Source organism: Aythya ferina (assembly GCF_964211825.1).
Source record: "Aythya ferina genome assembly, chromosome: 19".
In the NCBI taxonomy this organism is placed as follows: Eukaryota; Metazoa; Chordata; class Aves; order Anseriformes; family Anatidae; genus Aythya; species Aythya ferina.
Window position 1 is genome coordinate 1599261 of NC_140309.1, and position 27247 is coordinate 1626507.

The window sequence follows — 27247 nt, forward strand, 5'->3', positions numbered from 1 at the left end:
CAGAGCCGAGACCCGGCCCCACGCCAGCCCGGCGGCTACCGGCACGAACGGGCGGGCCTGGCAGCACCGCGACCCGCAGTCACCGACTGAGCCCCACACCGAGGAAACGGGACCGGGACCCTCGCTACCTCCCCGGCCGGACCCCTTCCCGAAGGCAGCGGCCCCCACACGAGCGACGGCCGCCGTTCCGCGACGCCCCGCCCGCCCCTGCCCCTTTAAGAGCCGGGGGAGGGGGGAGCGGGACGAGCCGAGCGCGGAGGACAAAGCCCAGCAAGCGGCCCCGCCGCGGTACCCGGATGGGCGGGGAGAGGGGGCGCGCCTCGATTGGCCGCGGCGGGGAGGGGCGGGAGGGGACCGGGGCACAAAATGGAGGCCCGCTCCCTGCCCCTTACATAACGCGACCTCTCACCTTGCGCGCGGCGCAAGGCAGCGTGCTGCGCCGAGGGGGTGGGGCGAGGCGGCGCGATTGGCGGGCGAGCTAGCCAATCGGAAGCCGGCCTCTCCGGCGGCCCGCCAGTAGGCTCTCAGAGCCGCGGGGGGCGGGGGCGGGCCGCGCGGCGCGGGGTGGGCAGGTTCGGGTGCGCGCGGCGAGGCCGGGCCTGCCGCCCGCCCGCCCGGGAGGGGGAGGGGAATCTCCCGCCATTTTTCAATCCTCCCGCCCGGTGCCGCCGCCGCACGGATCCGCCGGCCCCAGCCGGGGCCTGTCTCGCCGCGCCATGGCGCCACTGCTGGGCCGCAAGCCCTTCCCGCTGGCTAAGCCGCTGCCGGCGGGGGAGCCGGGGGAGCGGTTCATCATCCCGCACACGCAGGAGGCCTTCCGCACCCGCGAGTATCCCCACGGCCGAGGGGGGGGGGAGGAGGCGGCCCGGACAGCCCCGGGGCGGCGTCGCTGTCACCCGCCGGCGGCTCCGGGACGGCCGCGCGAGCGGCGTCAGCGCCGGGTGGGCGCGGGCCCGGCCTCCGCGGCCGTCCCGGGCCTCCTGGGGAGGGCCCGTGCGAGACGGCGGCGGGGCCGAGCCCGGGGCCGCGCCGAACGAAGCCGGGCCGAGAGGCGGAGGCCGCCGGTATCCGCTGGGCGGCCCCGGCCTCTTCTTCGGCGCTGGCGCGGGCGGGCCGGGGCTCCTGGCGGGCTTCTCCCCGCTTCGCAGGCGGCTAAAAGCGGGCGAACGACGGGCTGAAGGGGCCCGGGAGCAGCCTCGTGCACGCCGCGTCTCGAGACAGCCCCGGGCAGGGCGGAAGCCTCCCGGTGGGTGCCGCAGGCGGGCTCCTGCCTGCCCGGAGCAGGCGCCGTGCTCTGGAGGAGAGCTGTGGGGTCTGCGTCCTGCGGGCGGGGAGGGGGGGCGGGCGGAGGGACCGGGGGCTCCCGCACGGGAGGGAATGAGGCAGTGGCGGAAGCAACCTGCCCGCGGGCAGCCGGGGGGCTTCAGCTCCAACGGGAGGGGTTTCTTCAGGGCCGCCTTCGCGAGACAAGCGGCTCTTTGGGTTCCGTGGAAGCGGGCGCGCGTCGCTCTTCGGGAGGCAGGAAGTGGACGTGGGCAAGGCAGATAACTGACGGGAGCTGTGCGGCTGCGTGGGCAGCGTTAGCGTTTGGGCCCTGTGCCGGGCTGAGGGGGCAGGACTTCTGCGCCGTAACCTACAGACCGCTGCCTCAGGAGCCTGGTTTGTTGCTTGTGTGATATGGCTCAGAATCTGAGGAACTGAGAACCGAAGGAAGGACTGAAACCATGGCAGAAATGCATAAATAAAGAAATGTACCTCAGAGATCTTGTTGGCGTGCAAGACGCAGGGATTCGAGCACTTACACAGACCCTCCTGGCATTGGGGATGTAAGAGTGTCGTGTTACTTCAGCACGAAGAAGAGAATGCAAAAGCCCCTAGGAAGGATTAGCTCGCTTTTGAAGAGGAAATGCATATATGAGTGCAAATAGGCATTATTAATGCAGTCTGACCAATAAAATTCACTCAGTAAAATTGAGTGTTTGATACAAGGTAGATACGTGCTTTTTAAAAGTACTGTAAATTCAAATATATTCCACTTGAAACCAAACAGCATACTATGTTTGTGTAAACAAACTGAAAGGAGCTCAGTCTTCCAACTGGCCAGGCAGAGGCAGACCTGTTCTCTTCCTCTTCATGGAACTATCAGTGGTCAAAAATAAGAGTTTAATTCTAATTACTGCTGTTGTAGATGTTGCTTTAAGGTTCACCTGCGATGTAGGAATAGCTCAGAGGTGTTTAGGGGCACCTTATGAGAACACCAGTCTGTTAGCATGGCTCTTGTGGATCGATGAGCAGGTGTAGGACATGTTTCTCTGGACACTTGGATGGTATTAGCCTTAAAAAAGAAATGATGTTTTCTCTCTCCTGGGAGAGGATGCTGGTAGCTGCAGGGTCAGAAGGAAAGAAAGCACGTGCAAGCACAGAGGTCCTACAGAGATGCTCTTCTGTTGGAGAAAGTACTACATGGAATGCAGTGGGAGGCTGACAGCCTAGCCTGTTCTAGAAAGTTCGTGTTGCCAGACATATCAAGAAGCTAAAAAGAGAAACTAAGTTATGTTAGGTTTCTATCTTACTTTGTTGCCTATGTGTATAATACAAGCTAGGCAAAAAGTGGAACAGAAAATTGCAAATGAGTCAATAGGCTGAAGGGAGATGTTACCTAAGGAAGATTGGAGGTTTTTTTTTTGTCACTTCTGTTGACCCTGGATAGCCACAAAAGCCATTCATTTGCACTAGCTTGCAGAGAGGGCTGTACTGGAGCCTTTACCCAGAACAGCTCTTGGTGTGGGTAGTGCCAGGGCCTGGCAGAATGTGGTTGCCTGACCTTTTTCCACCTTGAAAAGCAATTGATCAGCTCTTGCCCTTAAGGTTTGCAGGCTCTTACACTGCACAGCTATGAATGCAGTATTTGAAAGACACAAACTTTAAGAATCTTTAAGATTTGCGGCTGTAGATTAGGTTGAATAAGAACGGAAATGGGGGTATTGTGTGGTAAATGTGAGGGAAGACATCTGTCCTGTGGGCAAGGGTTAAGAAAGTGTCTAAAAGCAGTGGGCAGATGGATAGACTAGTCATCAGAGCTCAGATATTTATTTGTCTGTGAAGTTTATTTCTAGTTTTACATGGCTTTCTTCTCTAGCTAAGTCCCCTGGAAATCTTTTAAGAGCAACTGTGCTGTGTAGAGTCCCTTGCATGCTAGAGAAGCCTTGTGTTTCAGAGTGAGACTTGTTCATTGTGTGGGGATGGATGAATCACAGAATGGTCAGAAATAGGCTCCTTATGGCTCGAGCTCTGTAGGATCTACTCTGAGATCATGTGAGGTATGAAGCAAATAAATTATCCCTGCTTCAAGTATGGGACAGTCTTGTCCTGTTTATTTCATGTGTGCACCAGGGAAGGTGAACTGTCTGTGGTGCGTGTACAGTGAGTTTGATGTCTATCAAAATCCAGAATTCATGCTGTTGACACCAGGCGATCTCTTCCATTAATGTGTGGAACTGCTGTAGTGTGTTCTGTTGTGCTGGCCATAGTTGGGAAAACTCCTTTGCTAGTTCAAGAGAAGACACAGTTTGGAGAGCTCATTGACCAGGGCTGGCAAGATGGACTGTTCCAGCCAAAGCTTTCCTTCAGTGACTCTTGGGAAGCTGTATTCTTCTCCCCAGGCAAAAGTTTGCTGTGATTGCACACATCTATCTTTAGTTTATGGGTGTGTACAGTGAACTGCAGAGAAAACATGAAGAATTGGACTCCATTGTAGTTTACATCTTGACGTGTAATATCAGAAAATTAAAATCTGGATGAAAGGTGGCAGCACCAAAACATGGTCATGTCATGCTCTGCAATTGTGTGAAAACTTTGTCTCCCATCCACTTTGTAAATGTACTTCCTGGTAAGTTTGCCTCTGGCTGTTACATGTGGAAACAATTATGATACTGTAAAGCTATTTTGGAGTTGATACTAATTTATATGAGAGTATCACTAATCTGGGAAGGAACAAACTTTGTATCTGTTTAATAGTCTTCTTGTGTACTTTTAAGCATTTTTCTTTAAAATGGTCCATTGTTTTTAATTTAGATTTGTTTTCTGACTTTTAACATCGAAGTCATGTCAGGAGGATAAAAAAAGGAATGTGATTTGTTAACTGTTGCACAGTGGGTAGTCATCAGTATTAATGTATTACAGCTTTCTGGGGAATGTTCACAAGTAGCTTTTGTCCGGGTTTTTTAGTTAGCATGCTGGGGGGTTGTGGCAAAAGCAGTTCCAACTGTGCTCTTGGTAGAAAGATGGGGTGGTTGTGGCATATCAGTGAGCCCTTGCTTGTAGCCCTATACCAGATCTGTTGTACAGTTTGAAATAGGTTGGGTTTGTTTCCAGTCTGAGTTGAAAGGACAAACAGCACTTGTGTAGTGGAAAGTTTGAGCTACAGCAAACTGCAAAAACGTTGTCCTGCTGTTCATCTTTGTGCTCACCCCAGGATTTAAAAGTAGAACCTGACTTGAGAGGCTTCAAGCAGAGCACAAAGGAAGGATGAGGATTGTGGCCGTGAGTCTTGAGCGCTGGTTAAAGAATGTGGCCAGGGGTCAATGTTAGATGAGAGCTGACCAGCTGCAGGTGGAATTAAATTGCATTTTGAGGGACAGAGTTGAACTGGACAGGGGAATTGCTGTACCTGCCACTTTTAAATTCAGCGTTGATATGAGAAAAATGAGTTGTAGTATGGTGGGATTTCACATGTTTTCATAAGTATGTACAGGCAGAATGCTTAGGGAAAATCCTTGTGAGCCTTCCTGTTAATATGGGAGATGGTGTTAGGTAAAGCAATACATACATTTCAAGTATATATCAACTGGAGATGAGCATTTTTTTTTGTTCTCCTTGCTGGGAGGATTACTTATCTCCTCACAGGGACATAGAATGTTTTTAAGTGCAGGAAGTAGAACATTATTTCTCACTTATCTCAAACATTTCTTCATAGTTAGTTAGAATACTGAAAGCTTATTAAGGCAGTGTGGTGAACCCTTAATAAGGGTATTTTTCCTTTAGTGTTCGTGCTAGGCAGCTGCAAGTCTTTGGTAGTGTCCATGGATATGTCTAAGAAAATCCATGGGAGAGGGAAGGTGGCTTGCTGAAGGAAACTGAAGACCAATGTTGTTTGTATGTTCAGATTCCTGTCTATGATGAGGATTGAATTTGCTTTTGACTTCTGCTTCTTGTGGGAAAGGCATAGGAAAGAACAACATTATGACTTCAATTTAGTCATTATTAGAATCTCCAATTGCTGTAAATACAAGTAGGACTCCTGGCTTCTGGTTAGATTTTTTTTTTCAGCTTGATATTGTTACTGAAGCTTACTAAAATCACACTTCTGGCCTGGTCAGCATCTCTTGCAATGAGCTGCTCTAAGCTGTGCTTTCTCCTTGCCTCCTGCCACTGCCCCAGTGCTTTGTGTCCTGCAGCCCCAGGCTGCTGCCTGGGCTGAGAAACAGGTACCCTCAGCTGTGATAAAGGCTGAGGAAACTCAGGTGCTTTTGAAACTTCACAGTTGAGAGGGATAAGAAATAGCCAGAGGACTCAAAGCTTAGTTGGATGATGCCTTGTCTAATGCAAATTCATCTGCCAAGGAGCAGGAAACACTCCAAGAAGGGCTGTTGGGGAAATGGGGGATTTTTCAGATTTAAGACGTGTTCTGGGCAGACAGAGTGCTGTCAGCAGTGGCAGTGCTGTGTTTTGGTATTCTTGTATAGCTCTGGTTGATGTAGCTATAATGTGCCTGTCAGTGTTTTCAGAGTAGCATCTGTGCCTTATGTCCAAGAAAACTGGTTTCATTGGAATTGCAACTCGCCTTCCTAATACAAATCTCTTTTTAAAACCACCAACTACAACAAAACTTTAGCTGAGTCATGCTAAAATTTTTTGACAAAGTGTACACAAAGCACAAAGCATGGCTTGCTGTGATTGGTGGCTCTGCCTTCGCAGGAGAGTGGAGCAATCTGCATGCTCCCACAGCAGCTCACTTGTAATTAGCACTTGTGCTGCAGTGGGCCGAGCCTCTGTAGTTGTTACATGTATGCTTTGAGCTCTTTGTTTGCTTTCTGCTGGAAAATGCACCAAAGGAGGAGAGAGAGAGAGACTTTTTTTTTTTTTTTTTTTTGCCCCTCTGTTATAATTTCTTTGCTTTCCAATGATAATTTAAATACACATCAAACTAAACAGGCTGCCACAGGGTAAATTGTTAAGAATTTACACTGTATTAGCTTTTCTGACAATTTTGCCTAGACAGTCCACAGGAAGTATGAAGTAGCTTATCTGGTTTTACTGACAGATAACTACCTCTTAGGTGGAATGAATAAAGCATAGGCAGAGATGCTTATAACAGAGTAGCTAATGCTGTATTTCATATGAGTGTCTGCACTACAGCAACTCACCTGTGCAACTATTAAACTTAATGGGCAGAATAACTTAACTTTGAGGCTGGTTGTGGTATAGGAAGCAGGAGATGATGATGAAGATACTAATGTTGTGCTAACCCAGGAGGTTGCCTTTGTTGGAAACTACGGCAAACATGGCCTTCCTTGTGACTTCAGTTTCAAGGCTTCTGTTTTGTTTTTTTTTTTCTCCCCAAAAGACTGGGGATACTGGGTAGACCACTAGTTTGCATCTGAAGTTTATAATATCACCCTAAAGCATTGGAGTGGTAGTTCACCAACAGTTACTCTCAGGCAATTAGTGATGGTTCATCTATGCTTCCTGCATCTGCCTGTGATGTTGGTGCTGCTTTCCAATGAATCAGACTGGAATAGCTGAAAACTTAGCAAAACCAAGAAGTGCTTAATGGTACGTATTTCCCTGGAGCATTTCAGCTGAACCAATGGTGGTGTGCCACCTTCTGTATGCCAGCACAGAAGAGGACAGACATTTCAGCTGCAGAAAGTTTGAAAGGGTCCTGGTCTAATAACCTATCAGATTTAGTGCAGCATCTCCGTGGTAGATGCAGAGTCAAACCTTACCTTTAGTCTTTGTGCACTCAAATAGAAAGAGTTTAATTGAATTAGATCGTCTTGTGCTACACCGGCTATGCTTTCTACTGCATAAATCCTGTTTTCCTGAGCTGCTACTGCTACAGAGAATATGAAGCGCGGTTGGAGAGATACAGTGAGCGAATATGGACATGCAAAAGCACAGGAAGCAGCCAGCTGACGCACAAAGAAGCTTGGGAGGAGGAGCAGGAAGTTGCTGAGCTGTAAGTACCAGTGAAAAAATTGGTATGTGTCTGTCTTAGGGGCAAAAGAGAGGACTTGGAAATGAGATATGATTGCTAGTTTTTGAAGTAGGTAACTTTTTACTGGCTTTGGCTATATCTGGGGATTCTGGAGTTAAAAGCAAAATCCAAATTTGATGCCATTGCTAATGCAGTTGAGTAATGTACTTCTGTGCTGTATCTTGGTATTACTTGAACTAAAATAGTTCAGCATATGCTACTTGATGAATTTTAGAGTTCCTTGAGTAATGGAAATTCTTCAGAGGGGGAAAAAACAATTTAAAAATAAGTTTTTGGAATTTCACATCAGTGAGCTCCACAGCTGTAATTATTTTTGGCACATCTGTATTGGAATCACTCATTGTACTAAATGCAGCTACTTTGGAGTAAGCATTTGGGGATCTACTCTATTTGAAATGATAAATAACAAAGGGATAACAGCAAGAATAATTAATCAATTCAGACCACCATTGTTCTTCCTTGCTGGTGTGTCCATGACCTCCCCCTCTAGTGCACGGCATAGGCCCTGAATCCTTGGTTGAGATCCATGGTGACCCTTGCCGTAAGAGAATTCTCTTGAAAGGTGTAAGCTGTTGGCTGAACTAACATACATAATGTATTTTGTGCATATCAAACTGTAGGAATAATGCCTATCAAACTGTAGGAATAATGCCAGGCAAATGGTATGTTTCTCTCTTCTGTGAACTGATGACTTGGATTTCTGTAACTTTTTTGTTTCCCCGGATTTAAACTGGGCATACTGTAAGCATATGAGAGGAAAATTGAGAGGAAAGTTTCAGCTGCATCTCTTTCATGAAGAATCCAAGTTTCTGACTGGCAAAATAGTTAATAGCTTCAGTTTGAGGAGAAATTTTAAGTTTTATCCATTAGTTAAGTTTAAACGCATCCGTAAAGGCAACAAACAAAAATCACTTTTCCTAATAGTCCTAATGTTGATGAGGCTTGAAGTACTACTGTCACCCATCCTTCCTCACAAATGTTCCTGCCTGTGAGGAGGGTGTGCAGCTGACTAGTGTCATGTCCTGTTGGGTAGTGACATTTAATTGGTTGTGCACTTCTGAAAACATTTGAAAAATGGAACATAAATGAAAAATGTATCAATAACATTTAGCTGTAGTCTCTTGAAATGTGTGTGTGGGAAACATCCTATGAAGTGAAATTTTGGACTTGTCTCTCTGAAACAGGATTAAAAGCTTCCTAGGTGGTTTATGGGCTGCTGATAGGAAAAAAAAAAAAAAGCTTGCAAAATGGATAAATTTGTTCATGGCAGTTGCAGAACAGCAAATACAGCAGAGAAAGCTAAAAGGGCTCTGGAAAAGTGGAGTATCTTGTTCATTCTTACAGTAACTTGAAATAGATTTTATTTTTGCAATATTTGCAGAGCCAAAAATCTTTATGCAATATACTTCTCAGCACTCCTATCAATTAACTGAACTGACTTGATCCTTTAGTAAGTAAATTAGTCAAGTGAACTTGTAAGTCTTCTCTCTTCTTTAAATGAAAAAGCTTTAAGATCTTGCCATGGCATGAAACACACAAGACATTTTTCTCTGGAAAGATAACTTGATTGTGTAAGCCTAGACCTGCCTTCTTTCCTGCATTAGGAGTGTGTAAGCCCAGCGTTTGGGAAGAAAGAAAAGCTCAGTGTTCATTAGCATCATCTTACTGTTGGAAACAAAAACCTTGAAGTAACAAGTCCCAGAATAATGACAAGTTTTTGGTATACGTTCCCCATTTAATTGGGAGGCAGTAATAACCAGCAAGAAAGTCAGTGCTACTCTTCCCAGAATTTTTCAGTGTTTCTTCTGGGAAGGACAAGCACAATTAGTATTGTCATGCCAATTGACACTTTGGAGAGTGCAGATGGGGAGGGCATGAAAAAGCCTTTCTGTCTTTGCATTCCAGTGTGGCATTTGCCTAAAACATTGTCCTAGCTGTAAGCATTCCTGGAATTGCAAAACTGGAGGTTACTTTGCATTTTGGCCTTTCTTCCTTGAATAATGAAAGCTTCTTACCTCCTTGCTCAGCTTGAAGGAGGAGTTCCCCATCTGGTATGAGAAACTGGTACTGGAAATAGTCCACCACAACACTGTGTCTTTGGAAAAGTTGGTGGATGCAGCTTGGCTGGAGATCATGACAAAATTTGCAGTGGGAGAAGAGTGTGACTTTGAGGTAAGCATCCATTTTCAATTTTTTCCCGTGCTTTTACACAGAACTAATTTTGTATATCTAAAGGCAGAGGTGGGTAAGAATACGTGTACTGGGTCTGGCTGGAATGTTAACTTTCCCGGCAGCAGCCCATACAGCGCCGTACTCTGCACTTGTAGCTGGAACAGCAGTGTTATCACACCAGTGTTGTGTCTACTGCTGAGCAGCAGTGGCACAGCATCGGGCCTTTCTCTAAACCTCCTAGGGGGTGGGCAAAAAGTGAGGAGAGAGACATCACTAGGGCAGCTGACCTAAACCAATCAAAGGGATATTCCATACCATGTGATGTCACACTCAGCAATAAAAGGTGGAAACAGGAAGAAGAGGGGAGGGGTGGGCTCTCATTGGGAAAACGTCGGTCCTCCTCTCGAACACCGGCTACGTGCGTTGAGGCCCTGCTTCAAGGACGTGGTCAATCATCGCTCATTTGTGGGAAGTAGAGAGTAATTTCTTTCCTCTGGACTTCCATATAGCCTTCATTTATTTTATTTGTTTGTTTTCCTCCCTTCTTTTTATTTTTTTCCCTTTCCCCCTCCCTTTTCCCCTTCCCCTTTTTTATTTCCCCTTAGTTAAATTGTTTAGTTCATAATAATCTTTATTTAATTATTATTATTATTTCCCTTTAATTAAATTATCCTTATCTCAACCTGTGAGTTGTTCTTTGCTTTACTTCTCCCCCTCCTCATCTAAAAGAGGGGGAGTGAGAGAGCGGTTGTGGGGTTTAGCTGCCCAGCACGGTAAAATCACCACAATATGTTAGCCACATGCAGTATCAGAAAGATGGTGAGATTTTTTTTTTGGAATCCTAGTGACATCACCTGCTTTTGAATGTGAAACAGTTCTATGATAGAACAGAAGCACACAGATGACCCATACAAATGTCATGAGAAAAAGGAGTGACTTTTTTTTTGGGGATGGGGGAGCAGAACGGGGACACAACAGCTTTGTTTTATAGTTTAAACATGCAATGGTCTTTGTGTATGTATTTCATTATATGTAAAATACATTTATATTTTAATTACCAGTCGTTTAAAATTATAATCTGCTGTAATCTTTTCACATAACGTGTCCTCAGAAGGAGTGATAGTCTTAAACTGATGTACCTTGAGGTCAACTGCTTAGAAATATCTAACGATACTCTAGTAATTAGAAAAATTCCTCCAGAACTATGATCAATAGGGAAAACTCAAACTTATTAAAAGTAAGGAAAATTACTATTAAAAAAAAGTTCTGTTTTCAATTTTGTTTAGGATATATTCTTTCATTTGTAGCTACAAAGGTAGTACACATTCATTTTGCCTACATACTCCTTCCTTAGGTTGAGAAAGCAACATAATTAAATGCTGAAGAAACTAGTGGGTTGGCAGGTTTCTCTCTTTTTTTTATTTTTTAAGCAATTTGTACAGAGCTGCCAGATAGGAATAGTAGAAAGAAATCCTGTAGTTGTTTCATGACAGGGATAATAAGCTTCTCTCATCAAGTGTTTGGCCAAACTGCAGATTACAATTACTTTTTTTGGTGTGGGATTTGTTGGTTTTCATTTATTTTTTTTCCCATAATGTTAAAGGTTGTTAGTTCATGTGTCTTGCTCAGATTCAGTTTTCATTAATATTTTGTTGCAGGTTGGTAAGGAGAAAATGTTGCCTGTGAAAGTTGTGAAAATACATCCCTTGGAGAAAACTGATGAAGAGACCTCTGAAAAGAAGTCTGATGGAGCTTGTGATTCCCCGTCCAGTGATAAAGAGAACTCCAGCCAGGCAGCCCAGGACAATCAGAAGGAATCCATCCTAAAAGAAGATGACAATAGAAGGGAAAGTATGAGTAAGTAGTAAGGCAGCATGACAACAAGTCATAATGAGATAACAACTAGAAATGAGTATTTCAATTCATATACATTGTGAATCTGGGCTGTGAAAGCTGTATGTGATATTTAAACAGTATTAGGTAATCAAAATCCTGAGATTTTCATTGTTAATGGTGAAGCTTCAGCGGCATCAGTGCTATTGGCTTTCAACTGTTCTTGTTGGTTTTAAAGCAGAAAACGTATTGTGGTTCTAAGGTGTAAGTACAGAATGCTATGCATGAAATGTATAAAGATTTGAAAATACAACAAGCATTAAAAAAGAGGAGGAAAAATCCTCAGCAAAAGTTTGTGCAGCTGAAAAAAGCTAGAAAAAATTTAGCTGCAACATACCTTTGAATGCAATCCTTTGAACAAACATCTCTGATTCTAAAGGTTGTTGTTTTGCAATCAGAGACAAGCTCTCATTTTCTTTCATGTCCTAAGTTGACATAAAAAAAACAAAAGTGTTTTATTTTGGTTCTCCCCATTCCAATGTTCAAATGCTGAGTCAAAATTCATGCAGAAAAATGCATAGTAAACTTTTTTCAAAAGGTTCAGGATAAAGCATGCTATGAAATAGCATTTCCCATTTTCATCTGTTCCTCCTTGCTGCAGAAAAAGTAGTTGTCTAAGGCTTTTCTCGTCTCTGACAAGGTTCTCTGGAAAGAAAAAACAAATTAATGTCCTTTCTAACTTTTTTTAAAATGGAATTATAAGACTCTTTAACAAAGGTATGAAAAAGTGTGCTTAAAAATAAGAGACCCCACAGCATAGCTGTAATCTGGATAGCTTAATTTTAAAGGCACATAAATGTATCAAGCTGCTTACATTTGCAAGTTGCCACCCAGCATCTGAGAATATGTATAGCCTATATTGTATAGCCTCCTTTAATACATAGAAGAGAGAACTTAGAAAGTAGCCCAGCAAGCTAACAGCAAAGTCAGGAGTAGAATACAAGTTGTCCCAAGTTTAGTAATTTCCAACTGTTTCTGATTTGTACTGGAAAAAGTTACAACAATCTGGCCCTTTGAAAACATAGGAGTGCTTGGAGAGGGATGGGTACATGTTTGTTTATTTTTGTTGTTGTTCAGTGATACTGAACAACATGACTATTGAACATAATAGTCATGGGAAGTAGCTCTTATTTTAAGAATGTTCAAACTTGCAGCAGCATTTCTGGGCTTGGATGTCTTGCAAAGAGTACCATCATGTTCTGTTCTGTGGCATGCAGTGCTCTAACCAGCTGTGTTCAGCTGTAGCCTTACTGAAGTTGCCATTAGAGCCCTCTGAGAAGCAGTGTAGCACCTTGACTGCAAGAATATTGGAGGAATAGGTATTCTTTTTTCAGGCTGTGACTCAGCTGATTATCTGACCTCTCTTCAGCTGCCTCTCTTTAAATTGGGACTGTCCTTCCCTTTCTGTAGAAGATAAACCTCAAAATTTTCAAATCAATGATGCTAGTCAAGTTGTAACATAATTAGTAGAAGTAGTAAGTACTTTTTTTAAACTCTTGTTTAAAAATAGTCTAAGTTTCTTTTGTGCATAGACTTTAATAAAAAGGATGTGTTATTGCTAAAACTTTTATATCCTGGGTTATAACAGAACATGATTAATAGGAGGAAATTCTTTCCAAAATCTGGAGATTGTTACAATAACTATATAGCATTTGTTAAACTTGTACAGCATACTGCAGCACTATTGCTTTCATTTGGTGGGCCTGGAATTGCAGGGGTCAGGAGGCTGTATACAGTATCTGGGGGTGACCTAGTCACACATACTTTGACTTTTTCTTTCTAACACGTTACATCCTTGACTGCTGTTGATACCTGATGAGGTCACTAAACAAGGGTGTGTGTTTAGATGTAGTAACAGCATAACTGCATGGTGTAAGAGATGTATCTTTCCATGCACACACAAGGGGGCAGAGTTAACCTTATAATTCCTAGTAATACATATATCAAAATTTAAGGTTTTGTTGAAGGAGGAAATGTGCACAGAAAGAACTCGGGTTGCTTTGTATAGGAGATTATTGTGCTTCAGAAGTTAATAATAATAAGCCCTTACACCAGAATTACTGTATCAGATGTGGAGTCTGAAGTAGCTTTGTATCTTTAGTTTAGTACCTTTAGGGAGAGTGATCTGGAAAATCTGCAGAAGCAAGAAGAAAGGCTAGATTTTCCTGAACACGGATAGTGAGCTGCTGAAGTCAGGTTCTGCGGCTTGAGCTCTATGTAGAGCTAATACAGCTTTTGAAAATCCCAAATAATTGATGAATAGGAGGAGACGCCAGATGTTTTATGAGATTCCAGTATGTAAGCCTTATTACAGTACAATGAAACAAAAGAATTACTTGACATATGCATTTTATAAAAATAACTTTAGGAAGGAGTGTGTAGTGATGTTCTAGCCCCCCTTTCCTACTCTTCTTCCCACCTTTAGATTTCCGGGGGTGTTTGATGGACTTCAATATAGATATTCCTAGTTCTAGAATCTAGAAAGTAAATCACTGAAGGAGAGGTCACTTACAGGCCTATTGCAGAGGGAGCAGTGTAATCAGGGCTAAGCAACACATTTTTAATTCTTAAATATAAACCTAGCATGCATGGTACACACATCCAGCAAAGATAACATTCAGCCACTTAAGACATTGAAGCAGATCTCTAAAAGCAGATCTTTTACAGAGTTTGAAGTGTCTTGTATGCAATTTCAATTGTGTTGTTGAGCAGAAAAATATTTTAGTATTTTTGGACTTACTGAGACTTTTAATACAAATGTGGAACAACAGCTGATAGAAGTCATGTCTTAGCCTGATCTGTGATGAAAGTACTAGTCTATTTTCATGCATGCTACTACTGTTAGAAAATTCAGGGTTTTAATTCTGTTTTTGCTTTTTTTTAAAAAAAAAAAAAACAAAACATCCATGATTGCAACAGAGAATTTCGTGTGTTATCTGAAATGTATCAATAATGCAGAAAGTAACTACACATGTATATGGTGCAGGGGAGCCCATGGCATCTGTGATCTGTTACCTAGCCAAGAGTCCTTATTTTGGAAGAGATGTGTGGCAAAAATTGGCTTTACACCATGTAAACTATAATGTTGCTGGAGTTCAAATGCTGTAGGGCTTAATAATATTACAACAATATACAAATTTAAAAATCTAACTCTACATCTAGGAATTTACAACTTGTATTCTATGTATAATTAATAGATAATTTTCTCATCTATCATGCTTGCTTTAGGGTTTTCTTTGAGTCATAACCACAAAAACATTTGGGGATTGCTTTTTTCAGTAAGCTTGGATTTTGTCTTGGCAAGGAGATTTGATTTTGTATTCCTTCAGTCATGTCTGTCTTGAGAATTAAAAAAATATATATAGTTGTATAAATATACTTATAAGCTAGTTTAGCTGAAGATTTTATGCACAGGAGCATATATATAACTGGAAGTCACTTAATGGCTATGAAAATGAAATGGTACTAAAAATTGCTTCAATTTGAAGTTGGTAATTCCTACAGGAAAATTATTTCAAATGTGGCATGGCAGATGCAACTAGGGCTCTCAGCCGCAACTTGCTAAGATTGCTCCTTACATTATGAAGCTTATCTTTTCTTTGTAAGCTTCATAAAACTCCTCTCCCTCCCTGTAGGTAGTTGCAGCTTGCCTTCTGTAAAGAGATGCATTAAAAACATTAAAGTGGTTAAGCTGCTTGATGAAGCTTGTTGTCTTCTGTTTCAGACCTGTTTAAGGACTTCTTTCCCAGCCTGTGTCTTCAGGATGTGTCTAGAAACCAGTTGGGGATTTTTTTTCCTTATGCTATATTTATCCAAACACTGTATGGGTGATGTGGGGGGTGTCCAGTCCCAGTTATGATCCTGATTCTTGTTTTTATCTAATTCTAAGACACTTAATGTCTTGTCTTTTTTTGTCAGATGATCGAGCACGTAGGTCTCCTCGGAAGCTTCCCACTTCTTTGAAGAAGGAGGAAAGAAAGTGGGTTCCACCTAAATTCCTGCCACACAAATATGATGTCAAGCTGAAAAATGAAGACAAGGTGAGATGACTGCTTGAATCTTTTCTGTTACACAGTGAACATGCAAGCTTAATTAAATAACCATTATGTGTACGCAGCACAATGTAGTAGTACTTTCTGATGGAATTGAGGTATTGGAAGCAAGATGGCTGTGGTTTTCAGCAAGGCTGACTAGCCTTACTGTTGCTATGTGTAATTTCATTTTGTGTATGAAGGCACCTGACAATCCCCTGGTACCACACAGGGAAGCTGAGTCACAGTGCTTCATTAGTTTTGAGTCATTGCTGTTGACTAGCTGATCTCTGGTCAGGCTGTTAATGAAACTTGGTGAGAGGTAGGCTGCTGATAATTGAGTGGGAGTTGCTGCTTTTCTCTGACTGTACCTCTTTGAGCATCCTGCACTTCAGGAAGCTTTGTGTAGCTGCAGCACTGCTGAGTGCTTTGTCATCACTTTGCTAATTTGACAGAGAGGCAAAGCTGACCTCAGTGAGTACTGCTTGCAGACATATTCCTCTGGTATCAGGAAAAAAATCAAAACAAAATAAACACTCGTGTAAAAGCTTCTAAGTTAGTAGCAAACACATGCTACATGCTGGGGAAGGTCAGAGACTTTCATTGCTGCCAAGTAAAGTGATGGGCTTTGGCAAGAAGTATGAAACAAACTAATGTTTTTGATGCTTTTTGTCTAACTGAATCCTCAATCTCTATTATGCATCTCAGTTCTGCAAGTTCTGTCTGTTTTGTTTTGAATATTTGTAAGAGTTTCAAAAGAGTGGAGTGGAGAGTTTGTGGATGTGAAGCAGTGTAACAGCCCACGCTCCTTTTAGTGATATGACTAAATCTATATCTATAATGTGTCTAGAAGTTTAATGTTAACATCCTGTCTCTTTATCTCCAAGATCATTAGCAACGTACCAGCAGATAGCTTAGTCCGTACAGAACGTCCTCCCAACAAGGAGATCCTGAGGTACTTCATCCGGCATAATGCTCTACGGGCTGGCACAGGCGAGAATGCCCCATGGGTAGTAGAGGATGACTTAGTGAAGAAATATTCTCTCCCTAGTAAATTTAGTGACTTCTTGCTTGACCCACATAAGGTAAGAATTCCTAAAAGTATCTCCTGTGTTTAAGAGTGGGGAATGAGTGAGAAAGTGGCCCTGGCCAAGACTTCAGTGTGCTGGTTCGCTTTTGGTGCTCCTAGAGACATGCAGAGCAGGAACATCCGCTCTTTTGATCATTAACCTTTTATCCCTAAGGTGACACAGCTTGAATTTCTGAAACAGTGGTTCACATTGAAAATTTGAGTCATGTACTGAGACTTGACTTTTCCTAACTCTTTCAGCAACAATTTGCATTACTTGTCTGTAAGTAGTGACAAGATTCCTGGTCTAAGACAAACAGAAGATCTATATTCCTTACCTGGTAAATATGAATTATTGCCCAATTTTCTTAATTACAGTGGAAGAGCTGAATATGTTTTACTTGGTACTTAGTGTTTTTTATGGTGCTGGACTGAGAAATGGCACATCTCAAATCTTGTACTGAATACTGAGTATTTTGGTGTTTTTCTTTTCCAGTCCACTGTAATGACTAGCCAAATCTACTGTTAGCTAAGTAAATGTAGTATCACGAAATCTTCTGTTTACCTTTGGTGTAGAAAACACTAATTATTGTTCTAGTAAATTCACTTTTTCATGGACTTAGTCTTCATCAAGCTTTATTCTAAAACAGAACCAGAAACATTTGCTATATTTTTCTTCCTTATCAGGAGGATACTACCCTTTTCAAGCAAGCTTCTGTGGGCTCTTTTAAAATGCTGTAAATGTGCTTAAAGAGAAAAAGAAATTACTCGTATTGCAGCAAGGGTAAATAAAGCTCACAGATTTCAGGTCACTGTCTTGCTAGAAATTAAAATGCTTGCTGATGGCCTACAGTCTTTTACTGAGCACACTGATAGAGGCATATTTTTGGTATAAGGAAAAATACACAACTGTAACATCTGTGTGACTTACAGAATTCCTTAGCTTTGTGTTTAAGGATGGCACTTTCTGTAGTTTTTTCCCCTTGGCACAGAGATTGAATTTACATTGAATTTTAAACACCAAGAAGTGATTGGAGAATTTATTAATCCAAAGTTAGTGTTCTAGCAAAATAACTTCGTATAAGTGACAGTTTAGATTTACAACATATACTGTATATTAATATTTGTTTGTAATTATGATAATTCCAATTAATATTGGTTGCTTTCAGATTAAGTAATTCTCTTCAGCAGAGAATTAAACACAATTTTTGTAGAATGAAGTAATGCAGATGCTGGATTCAGCTTGGGTGCTGTCTTCAGTTAAAAAAACAAAAAATCTCTAAACAGCTAATGAGGACTTAAATTGGCATAAGACATTCAAGAGAACATTCAGAGGCCAGCAAATCTGATTTTCTTTGGCAGGCTTAACTTGATCACATCTGTTCTTACGTAAATACTTCTTAGGTGCTTGCATCTTTAGCTGTGCTTACCACTGCAGATTTTTTTTCTTGCTGAGTAATTCTAACTTTTCAGCTTCTGTTTTCTGATAATTTTATCCATATCTTAAAGGTAATATTCTTATAAGTGTCTTACGTCTTTTTCACTTCTTCAAATGAGTTGGTATTCTGATTCCTGAAACTGAATTGAGATGCTGAAATCAGTCTGTTTGGCTTTATGTTAAACTGTTCTGTGTTAAAAGTATGCTGTCAGGTAGGTCATTTCAAAAGCTTAAAAACAATCAGATATTCAATTACATTAAATCAGAATTCTTTCTTTCTTCTTGCTTTCATTACAGACCTCATATTTAAAAAGCAATGAAAATGCAGATCTTGAAACTTTCAGGCAGTTCAGAGACAAGTCTCTGAATTTCTGTTGCCCATCACATCTGTGCTCCGTCAGTTTCCATCTGGATGGAGACATGGGTGGGGTCCAGGACTGAACCCTACAGGACCTGCTAAGAAATCTCTTTGAGCAGAGGAATAGTTCTTTGAAATTGTCAGCATTTCCCAACAAACCCTCTCCCCACAACCTTTTAAGTAGAAACACAGTGGTTTAATGCAATGCAGTAAGAAATATTGAAAATACTTTTTTTAGTATTACATTTTATGAAGTCAAATGGTAACTTTCTGGAATGAGCTAATAACCTCATAAGCAACCTAGTGAATGAAGCCTATTGAAAGCTACTGCAGAAGTCTTCGTTACCATTAAAATATTGAGTGCTACTTGTTCATGGAAGGGAAAAATGTAACGAATCTAGATGACCTTTACATACCTTGAAATATTAATATAAAATCTTTAATTTTAGTATATGACACTCAACACCTCAACCAAGAGGAAGAGCTCTGGATCACCTGACAGAAAACCTTCCAAGAAATCCAAAACTGATGGTACATCTCTGGGTCAGCCACTGAGCCCTACTCTGTGGTGTCATGTGCACCTGGAGAAATCTATTATTGGCTCTCCACTGAAGGTGAAAAATTCTAAGAACTCAAAATGTCCCAAAGAGGAGTTGGAAGAGGTGATGAAAATCATGTCACCTGGTAAACTTGGTTCTAACTTTCACATTCCAAAGAGGAGCCGACTGGGAAAGGGCAGCAACAAATCCTTGGACAAAAAGCAGAGAGGCAAAAGGGTTTTAAATGGGCAGAAAACATCAGGGAAATCAAAGTCTCCTAGGAAAGGTTTGAAGACCCCTAAGATGAAAATGAAGCAAATGACACTCCTAGACATGGCTAAAGGTACTACTAAGATGTCCAGGGCTCCCAGGAATTCTGGAGGCACCCCTAGGTCTTCAGGGAAACCCCAGAAGCATCTGCCTCCTGCAGCACTCCATCTCATTGCCTATTACAAAGAAAACAAAGACCGGGAAGACAAAAAAAGTGCACTTTCCTGTATCATCTCCAAAACAGCCAGGTTACTCTCAAACGAGGATCGTGCCCGTCTCCCTGAGGATTTACGAGGACTAGTACAGAAACGCTATGAGCTTCTAGAACATAGGAAGAAATGGGCCACCATGACAGAAGAGCAGCGCAAGGAGTATCTGAAGAAGAAAAGGGAAAAGCTGAAAGAGAAACTGAAGGAGAGAGCAAAAGAGCGGAAAGAGAAGGAGATGAAGGAAAAACTGGAAAAACAGAAAAGATTTGAGGACCAAGATCTCAAAGGGAAGAACTTGCCCACTTTTAAGCTGGTTGATACTCCAGAAGGACTTCCTAATACACTCTTTGGGGATGTTGCTATGGTGGTGGAATTCTTGAGCTGTTACTCAGGTTTATTGATGCCAGATGCTCAATATCCCATTACAGCAGTTTCCCTGATGGAAGCGCTTTGCGCAGAAAAGGGAGGCTTCCTTTATTTGAACCGGGTACTGGTCATTCTTCTGCAGACCCTGCTGCAGGATGAAATTGCTGAAGATTATGCTGAGCTGGGAATGAAGCTTTCTGAAATACCGCTTACATTGCATTCTGCATCTGAGTTGGTCCGCCTTTGCTTACGCAAGTCAGATGTACAAGAGGAAAGTGAGGTCTCAGATAATGTAGATGAAAGCAAGGATTCGGCAACTTTTGAGGATAATGAAGTACAGGATGAATTTTTGGAGAAGCTGGAGACTTCTGAGTTCTTTGAGTTGACTCCTGAAGAGAAATTACAGATACTCGGAGCTCTCTGCCACCGGATTCTAATGACTTATTCAGTGCAGGACCATGTGGAGGCCAAGCAGCAGACGTCAGCTGAGCTGTGGAAGGAGCGCTTAGCTATCTTGAAGGAAGAAAATGACAAGAAGAGAGCAGAAAAACAGAAACGGAAAGAAATGGTGGCCAAAAGCAAGGAGAATGGGAAAGATGAGAATGCAATGGGAAGAAATGAAAAGAAAAAAAATGAAATGGTAAAAATAGAGCATCGGGTAGAAATAGAAGCTGATGATATGATCAGTGCTGTGAAAAGCAGACGCCTTCTTGCCATCCAAGCCAAGAAAGAGAGAGAGCAACAAGAAAGACAAATGAGAGGTAAGAAAAATAGAGGAGAGAGTAGAACATTTGTGTGTTGTGGAGTAGGGGAGAATAAATTAGTGGCAAAATCATCAGTCTGTTTCCAAAAGCATTAGCTGCTTTTAAGAGATTAGCTTACAGAAGTATAGTTCAGCTACTGTAGGACTTTATTACTGACATGTTGGGAGAAGTTATAGGTGTTTGTATGGTGGCTCAAAATCTGGAATGTTAAAAAGTAATAATTGATTTTAGTATTCTGTATTTGTGTATCTTCTGAATAGTACCTTTCTAATTCTGTCAGGCTAGGGAAGGATGGAGTACAGAAACTGCTTTGGGGGCAGAAAACAAAAAAAGGTATATATCCATGTTCAAGCAGCTTCTGACTCAGGTTATGTTATATATAACATATATGCTATGTTATATATACTAGGAGATGTTTCCTGCCTAAAAGTTAGTTCCCACAGTTCTGCTGGCCCTGCTGCTCTGCACATTGTCAGGTTGATGCTAGCAGGCTTCTCCTGGGACATGGGTAACAAATTTCAGCTTACGTTTTTTTCACTTTATACAACTCCATAACTAATTCTTTAAATACAAACCATTAACTGAAAACCTCTGTAGATCATCAGTTGCAATACCAAACTTTGAATATCTCTGTGTATGTAGTGGTGTATTGAATGTGTATGCTAAGGTGTACTGATTATGAAACACTAATGGAATTGCACCTCAGGGTACAGCTTCTTTGGTTTGTAAATGGGGGTACAGAGCAGGTGGAAGTAAACAGCATAGGCAGTCTATGTTATAAGACAGACCCTCAGACAGCTGAGGGACAAAGATTTTGCATGGAGCTTGGCTTACATGACTTAGCTAGAATCTATGAGTATTTGTTCTAGGCAGACAAGAATAGATAAATAACAGAATAACCTGAGGCTCCTAAGGAAGTAACCGTGCCTTGCATTGAAAGTAATTAGACTTTTCAGATCTTCTAAGTGACGTAAGTCTTAGAAGTATAATAATTTCAACAGAATCAATGAGTCTCAGTAATAATGATAAAATGAGGTAACTGTTCACATGACTTCTCTAAAGGGAAGTCAGCAGATAATTCAGTAGATGCTTGCTCGCTTGTGCTACATCTTGTACAGCTTCTACCACATATTAGTTTCTGTCTAGGAGCCTCTTGTTAATATTCAATGTAAGGAATTTCACTGCTCTGGCTTGAACTCTTTTGCCCAGATCACAGACATTCTGAATATTCTCTTTTCTATGAGCAAACTCTTTTTTTCTGGCAGACAAGGAAGGAAGGATTCAGCCTTTCATTAAGGTTTGAATTCCTATTGCTTAATTTCCACACAACAAACCCTAACATTTTATCTGTTAAGCAGTTGCTAATCAGGCATTAAGGTACCATCAAAGTACCAAAGATCTTGGTTTATGTTGATGCAGCCCTAGTTTGGGCTGCAAAGCTAGCAGCTCTGAGCTAGCCTGTAAGGACTTCAGACTTAGGGGCTGGTGCAATTACAGTTTGTGGAAAAACAAATCCTGATAACCACGGTGAGAGCTGTCTCTTGTGGCTTTTTGTGGCCTGTGTGAGTGTATCAGCTTTTGCACCATTTCAGCTGCATTTACTTTTTAATAATGATAATATCTCTGGGGAAAGTAAAAGAGCAGTTGAGACAACACTTACAGTGCAGTGGTTTAGCTGGTGGGTGGGTGTGTATGTATTGCAGTCAGAGGTGTCTTTGTCACCACTCACATCCATAAAACTGAGTGCTAACTACTTTCAAGTTAAGCCTATGAAGATTGTGGCCAGTATTACCAAGATATTCTCAGCTTTAAAAAAACACTAGTATAAAAAAGCATAAATATATTTTTGTTCTTTCTTTGCTTAAAATAAGTCAATACATAACTTCCTGTATTGATAATGTGATTAATATCTGTACTTTCTTCTTAATAGTAGAAGTCAAGTCACTTCCATTTCCATGTTACCCCAGCACTAACTAATTGTTTTTTACTTTATCACTACATGATAAAGCAATATCTCCTGTACAGTCTGTTGAAGGAAAATGGAGAGCTGGAATTTTACACAGCTAACAAAGCCTGCTAGAGATGAAAGGACAGAAACTAGCTTGCGATCACAAATTAAAATTTGTGGAGCCCTTTTAATTTGATTTTCACAGAACATTAGGGATTGGAAGGGACCTTGAAAGATCACCTGGTCTGATCCCCCTGCCAGAGCAGGAACACCTATATCATGTCGCACAAGAACATGTCCAGGTGGGTTTCTAAAGTCTTCAGAGAAGGAGACTCCCTGGGCAGACTGTTCCAGTGCTCTGTCCCCTTCGCCATGAAAAAGTTTCGTCTCATATTTAAGCAGAACCTCCTGTGTTCTGGCTTGCATCCATTGCCCCTTGTCCTACGACTGGATGTCACCTAGAAGAGCCTGGCCCCATCCTCCTGACACTCCCCCTTTATGTATTTATAAACATTAATAAGGTCACCCCTCAGTCTCCTCTTCTCCAAGGTAAAGAGACCCAGCTCCCTCAGCCTTTCCTCCTAAGGGAGATGCTCCACTCCCTTAATCATCCTTGTGGCTCTGTGCTGCTCTCAAGCAGTTCCCTGCCCTTCTTCAACTGAGGGGCCCAGAACTGGACACAATGTTCCAGATGTAGTCTCATCAGGGCAGAGTAGAGGGGGAGGAGAACTTATCTCAACCTACTAATCACAGCCCTTCTGATACACCCCAGGATGCTATTGGCCTTCTTGGCCACAAGGGCATAGTGCAGGCTTATGGTCATCTGGCAGTCCACCAGGACCCCCAGGTGCTATCCCCCCTTCACTGCTTTCCAGCAGGGCAGTCCCCAACTTATACTGGTTTCTGGGGTTGTTCTTGCCCAGATGTGGGGCTCTACATTTCCCCTCATTAAACTTCATTAAATTTCTTCCTGCCCAACTCTCCAGCCTGTCTGTCCTGCTGGATGGCAGCACAGCCTTCCAGCATGTCAGCCACTCCTTCCAGTTTAGTGTCATTAGCAAACCTGCTGACAGCGCACTCCAGTCCCTCAACCAAGTCATTAATGAATATATTGAATCATAGAATCATAGAATACACTGAGTTGGAAGGGACCCTTAAGGATCATCAAGTCCAACTCTTGACACCGCACAGGTCTACCCAAAAGTTCAGACCATGTGACTAAGTGCACAGTCCAATCTCTTCTTAAATTCAGACAGGCTCGGTGCAGTGACCACTTCCCTGGGGAGCCTGTTCCAGTGTGCAACCACCCTCTCTGTGAAGAACCCCATCCTGATGTCAAGCCTAAATTTCCCCTGCCTCAGCTTAACCCCGTTCCCGCGGGTCCTGTCACTGGTGTTAATGGAGAAAAGGTCTCCTGCCTCTCGACACCCCCTTTCGAGGAAGTTGTAGACTGTGATGAGGTCTCCCCTCAGCCTCCTCTTCTCCAGGCTGAACAGGCCCAGTGACCTCAGCTGTTCTTCGTACGTCTTCCCTCCAGGCCTTTCACCATCTTTGTAGCCCTCCTCTGGACACTCTCCAACAGTTTCATGTCCTTTTTATACTGTGGTGCCCAGAACTGCACACAGTACTCGAGGTGAGGCCACACCAGTGCAGAGTAGAGCGGGACAATCACCTCCCTTGACCTACTAGTGATGCCGTGCTTGATGCACCCCAGGACACGGTTGGCCCTCCTGGCTGCCAGGGCACACTGCTGGCTCATATTCAACTTGCTGTCTACCACGACCCCCAGATCCCTCTCTGTGGGGCTGCTCTCCAGCGTCTCATCACCCAGTCTGTACGTGCAGCCAGGGTTTCCCCGTCCCAAGTGCAGGACCCGGCACTTGCTCTTATTGAACTTCATGTGGTTGGTGATCGCCCAGCTCTCCAACCTATCCAGATCGCTCTGCAAGGCCTTTCCACCCTCATTCGAGTCCACAACTCCTCCAAGTTTGGTGTCATCAGCAAACTTGCTCAAAATACATTCTATTCCTACATCCAGATCGTTTATAAAAATATTGAAAAGTACCGGCCCTAAAATGGAGCCTTGAGGGACCCCACTGGTGACTGGTTTTGAGTAGCACTGGTCCCAGTACTGACTCTTGAGGGATACAGACTAGACTCCGTCCCATTGACCACAACTCTTTGGCTTCTTTCTTTGAAGCAGTTCACAGTCCCCCTTACTACCTGATCATCCAGATAACATATAGTCAGTTTAGCTGTGAGGTTGCTGTGGGAGACGGTATCACAAGCTTTACTGAAATCAAGATAGACCATGTCCACTGCTTTACCATCATCTATCCATGTGGTTACTCTTCGTAAAAGATTATCAGGTTGGTCAAGTACCACTTGCCCTTGATAAAGCTATGTTGACTGCCCCCAATGACCCTTTTATCCTTAATATGTCTAGAGACAACGCCAAGCATGAGTTGTTCCATCATCTTTCCAGGAATGGAGGTGAGGCTGACCAGTCTGTAGTTACCTGGATCCTTCTTCTTGTCCTTTTTGAAGACCAGAGTGACATTTGCTTTCCTCCAGTTCTCAGGCACCTCTACCATTTCCCACAACTTACCAAAGATGATGGAGAGTGGCCTAGCAATGACTTCAGCCAGCTCCCTCAGCACCTGTTGGTGCATCCCATCAGGACCCATGGATTTATGGATGTCTGGCTTGCTTAATTTGTCCTTAACCCAGTCCTCATCAACAAAGGCAAATTCCTCCTCGGAAGAAGCAGTCCTTGAATGCTAACCAACTATCTTGGGTCCTGGTACCTTCAAGTACCTTGTCTCATGGGATTTCCCCTACCAACTGCTTGAAAAGACCCTACTGAAGTCCAGGGTTGTGATTCTGCTTGGTATTCTACTCCTGCAACGTGAGATCCTGAACTGCACCATCTTGTGGTTGCTGCAACCAAGGCTGCCCTCAACCTTCACTGCTTCAGCCAGCCCCTCCTTGTTAGTGAGGACAAGATCCAGCAGTGCTCGTCTCCTAGTTGGCACATCTGCCGCTTGCATCAGGAAATTATCATTGATACAGTGAAAGAACCTCCTGGATGGTGGATGGCCGGCTGAGTAGGCCTTCCAGCAAATGTCAGGGTAGCTGAAATCCCCCATGACAACCAGGGCCTGTGATTGTGAGGCTGCTATCAGCTGCCTGTAGAAGGCCTCATCACCTTCCTCATCTGGTAGCCTGTAACAGACACCCACAACAGACAACAGTATCGCCCGTTCCAGCTTGTCCTTTAATTTTCACCCACAGACTCTCAACTCACTCCTCATCCGCCCCTGCACAGTACTCAATACAATGTAGTTGCTCTCTTATGTAAAGAGCAACTCCACTACCTCACCTTGCTGGCCTTTCTTTCTGAGCAGGACTCTTTCACCAACCATCCCAAGGCCTTGAACTCTTTCTTCATTCCCCTCAGACTACAGGACACAGCTTCCTCCCAACCTGTCTGGAAGATCAGTCTGTGGAGCACACCAGGTTGGGGAATGTCCTGGTGATAGCCATGATCTGGGCTCCAGGTAGACTGCAGACTTCCCTGTGATAAGAATCAACTCTGCATATTGGTCCCTCTGTTCCTCTCAGAAGTGAATCTCCTACTACGATTACCCTTTCTTTCTTTTTGGAGCTAGTCTTGGTCTTGAGGCATGGTGTCAACTGCCTCTTCCTACATGACCTCATAAGTGGGCCTTCTACCATGTCCTTGCCTACCTCTCCTTCAAGATCAAGGGCCTCAAACCTATTACAGAGGGGCACCTGGGGAAGCGAGGCAGGTAGGGAGGGGGGTTGCCTGTGGCACTGAACTGGGACTCGCTTCCAGCCCTTCTGTCTTTTTGGTCTTCTCCCTCTGCCTGACAGGGTGGGGGCTCCACTGGCCTCTTGGGGGGCATTCCCCCAGTGCCCTTCTCTCTGGCACAACAGGGAGTTACTCCACCAGGCAATCTCCTTCATACTCTCCCTGATGCTCGTCAGTCTCTCTACCTCTTCCTTGAGGTCAGCCACTATGGTGAGCAGACCTTCCCCCTGAGAACAGGCAATCTCCCTGATGCCCTCCCACAGCAGCGGCAGGCACTTGCTGCAGCCAGAGGCCTGAACTTCCAAGTCTCTGGCAGGCCCTCCATCTGGGTTGTCACAAATTTTTTGGAGTGATCCCTATGCCTAGTGGACACTGGTTGGTGCACGATCTCACAGACTGCCAAGAGTTAGTTTTATTATATAGTTGTTTTTATTATATAAAAGCTGATCAACTGAGCTGGTGTAACAAATGCAAGGGTGTGTTTTTCAGCATGTTTCCTCTAATCACTCAGGATTGATTACATTGGCAGGACTTCAGAGATGGTCCAGGTATTTACTCATCAACTGTTATCAAATCTATCTTGATACAGAGATGGCTGCAAGAGAGAGTAGGTAACAGTCCTGGGAAAAGGGCTGCTTCCTAGCAAGGTTTCCTAGCAAGAAGTCAGCTGTCTCCTTGAGCTAGCAACCAGCATGCAACCTCTCTGTTCCAGTTTTTATCTGCCGCTTTCCAGCTCACCCTTTCCATACGGTCTTGTTACACCTGCTTCACTGTGGAAGTATACCTGTTGTTTGAGAGAATTTTGAACTAACAAAAGAAACATAAATCTCCTTGACCTTAATGTTTTGCGTCTTGGCAGTAGCTGTGTTTCTTCTTGCTCATTACCTAGAGATATGAAATAATGTGTTTTGTGTGTAAGACTCTCCCAAGGAGCCTGTGATGCCAGGATTTAGGCCATTTCAGGGTTGTTGAGTTTTTCATTGTTTGTTGACAAAAAAAAAAAGCTTATTGAGAGTTACTGAGATTGTAGTACTTCTGCCATGAGGGGAGAAACCTGCGGTTTCTGTTTTAATGCT

General features: G+C 43.1%; 1 protein-coding gene across 2 annotated transcripts in view; it reads left to right on the forward strand.

Moving 5' to 3' along the window:
• The first annotated feature begins 599 nt into the window (after positions 1 to 599).
• Positions 600 to 27247, forward strand: part of BAZ1B (bromodomain adjacent to zinc finger domain 1B) — a 53546-nt gene continuing 26898 nt past the window's right edge. Inside the window, exons 1-7 of one of the 2 annotated variants that reach the window (XM_084492715.1) lie at positions 600 to 829; positions 7124 to 7240; positions 9307 to 9451; positions 11110 to 11308; positions 15263 to 15384; positions 16263 to 16460; positions 18690 to 20385. In XM_084492715.1, the coding sequence (XP_084348841.1) occupies positions 717 to 829; positions 7124 to 7240; positions 9307 to 9451; positions 11110 to 11308; positions 15263 to 15384; positions 16263 to 16460; positions 18690 to 20385 (2590 nt within the window). In that variant the 5' untranslated portion in view covers positions 600 to 716. The remainder of the gene's footprint in view (positions 830 to 7123; positions 7241 to 9306; positions 9452 to 11109; positions 11309 to 15262; positions 15385 to 16262; positions 16461 to 18689; positions 20386 to 27247) is intronic. The other variant, XM_084492714.1, reaches the window with a different exon arrangement.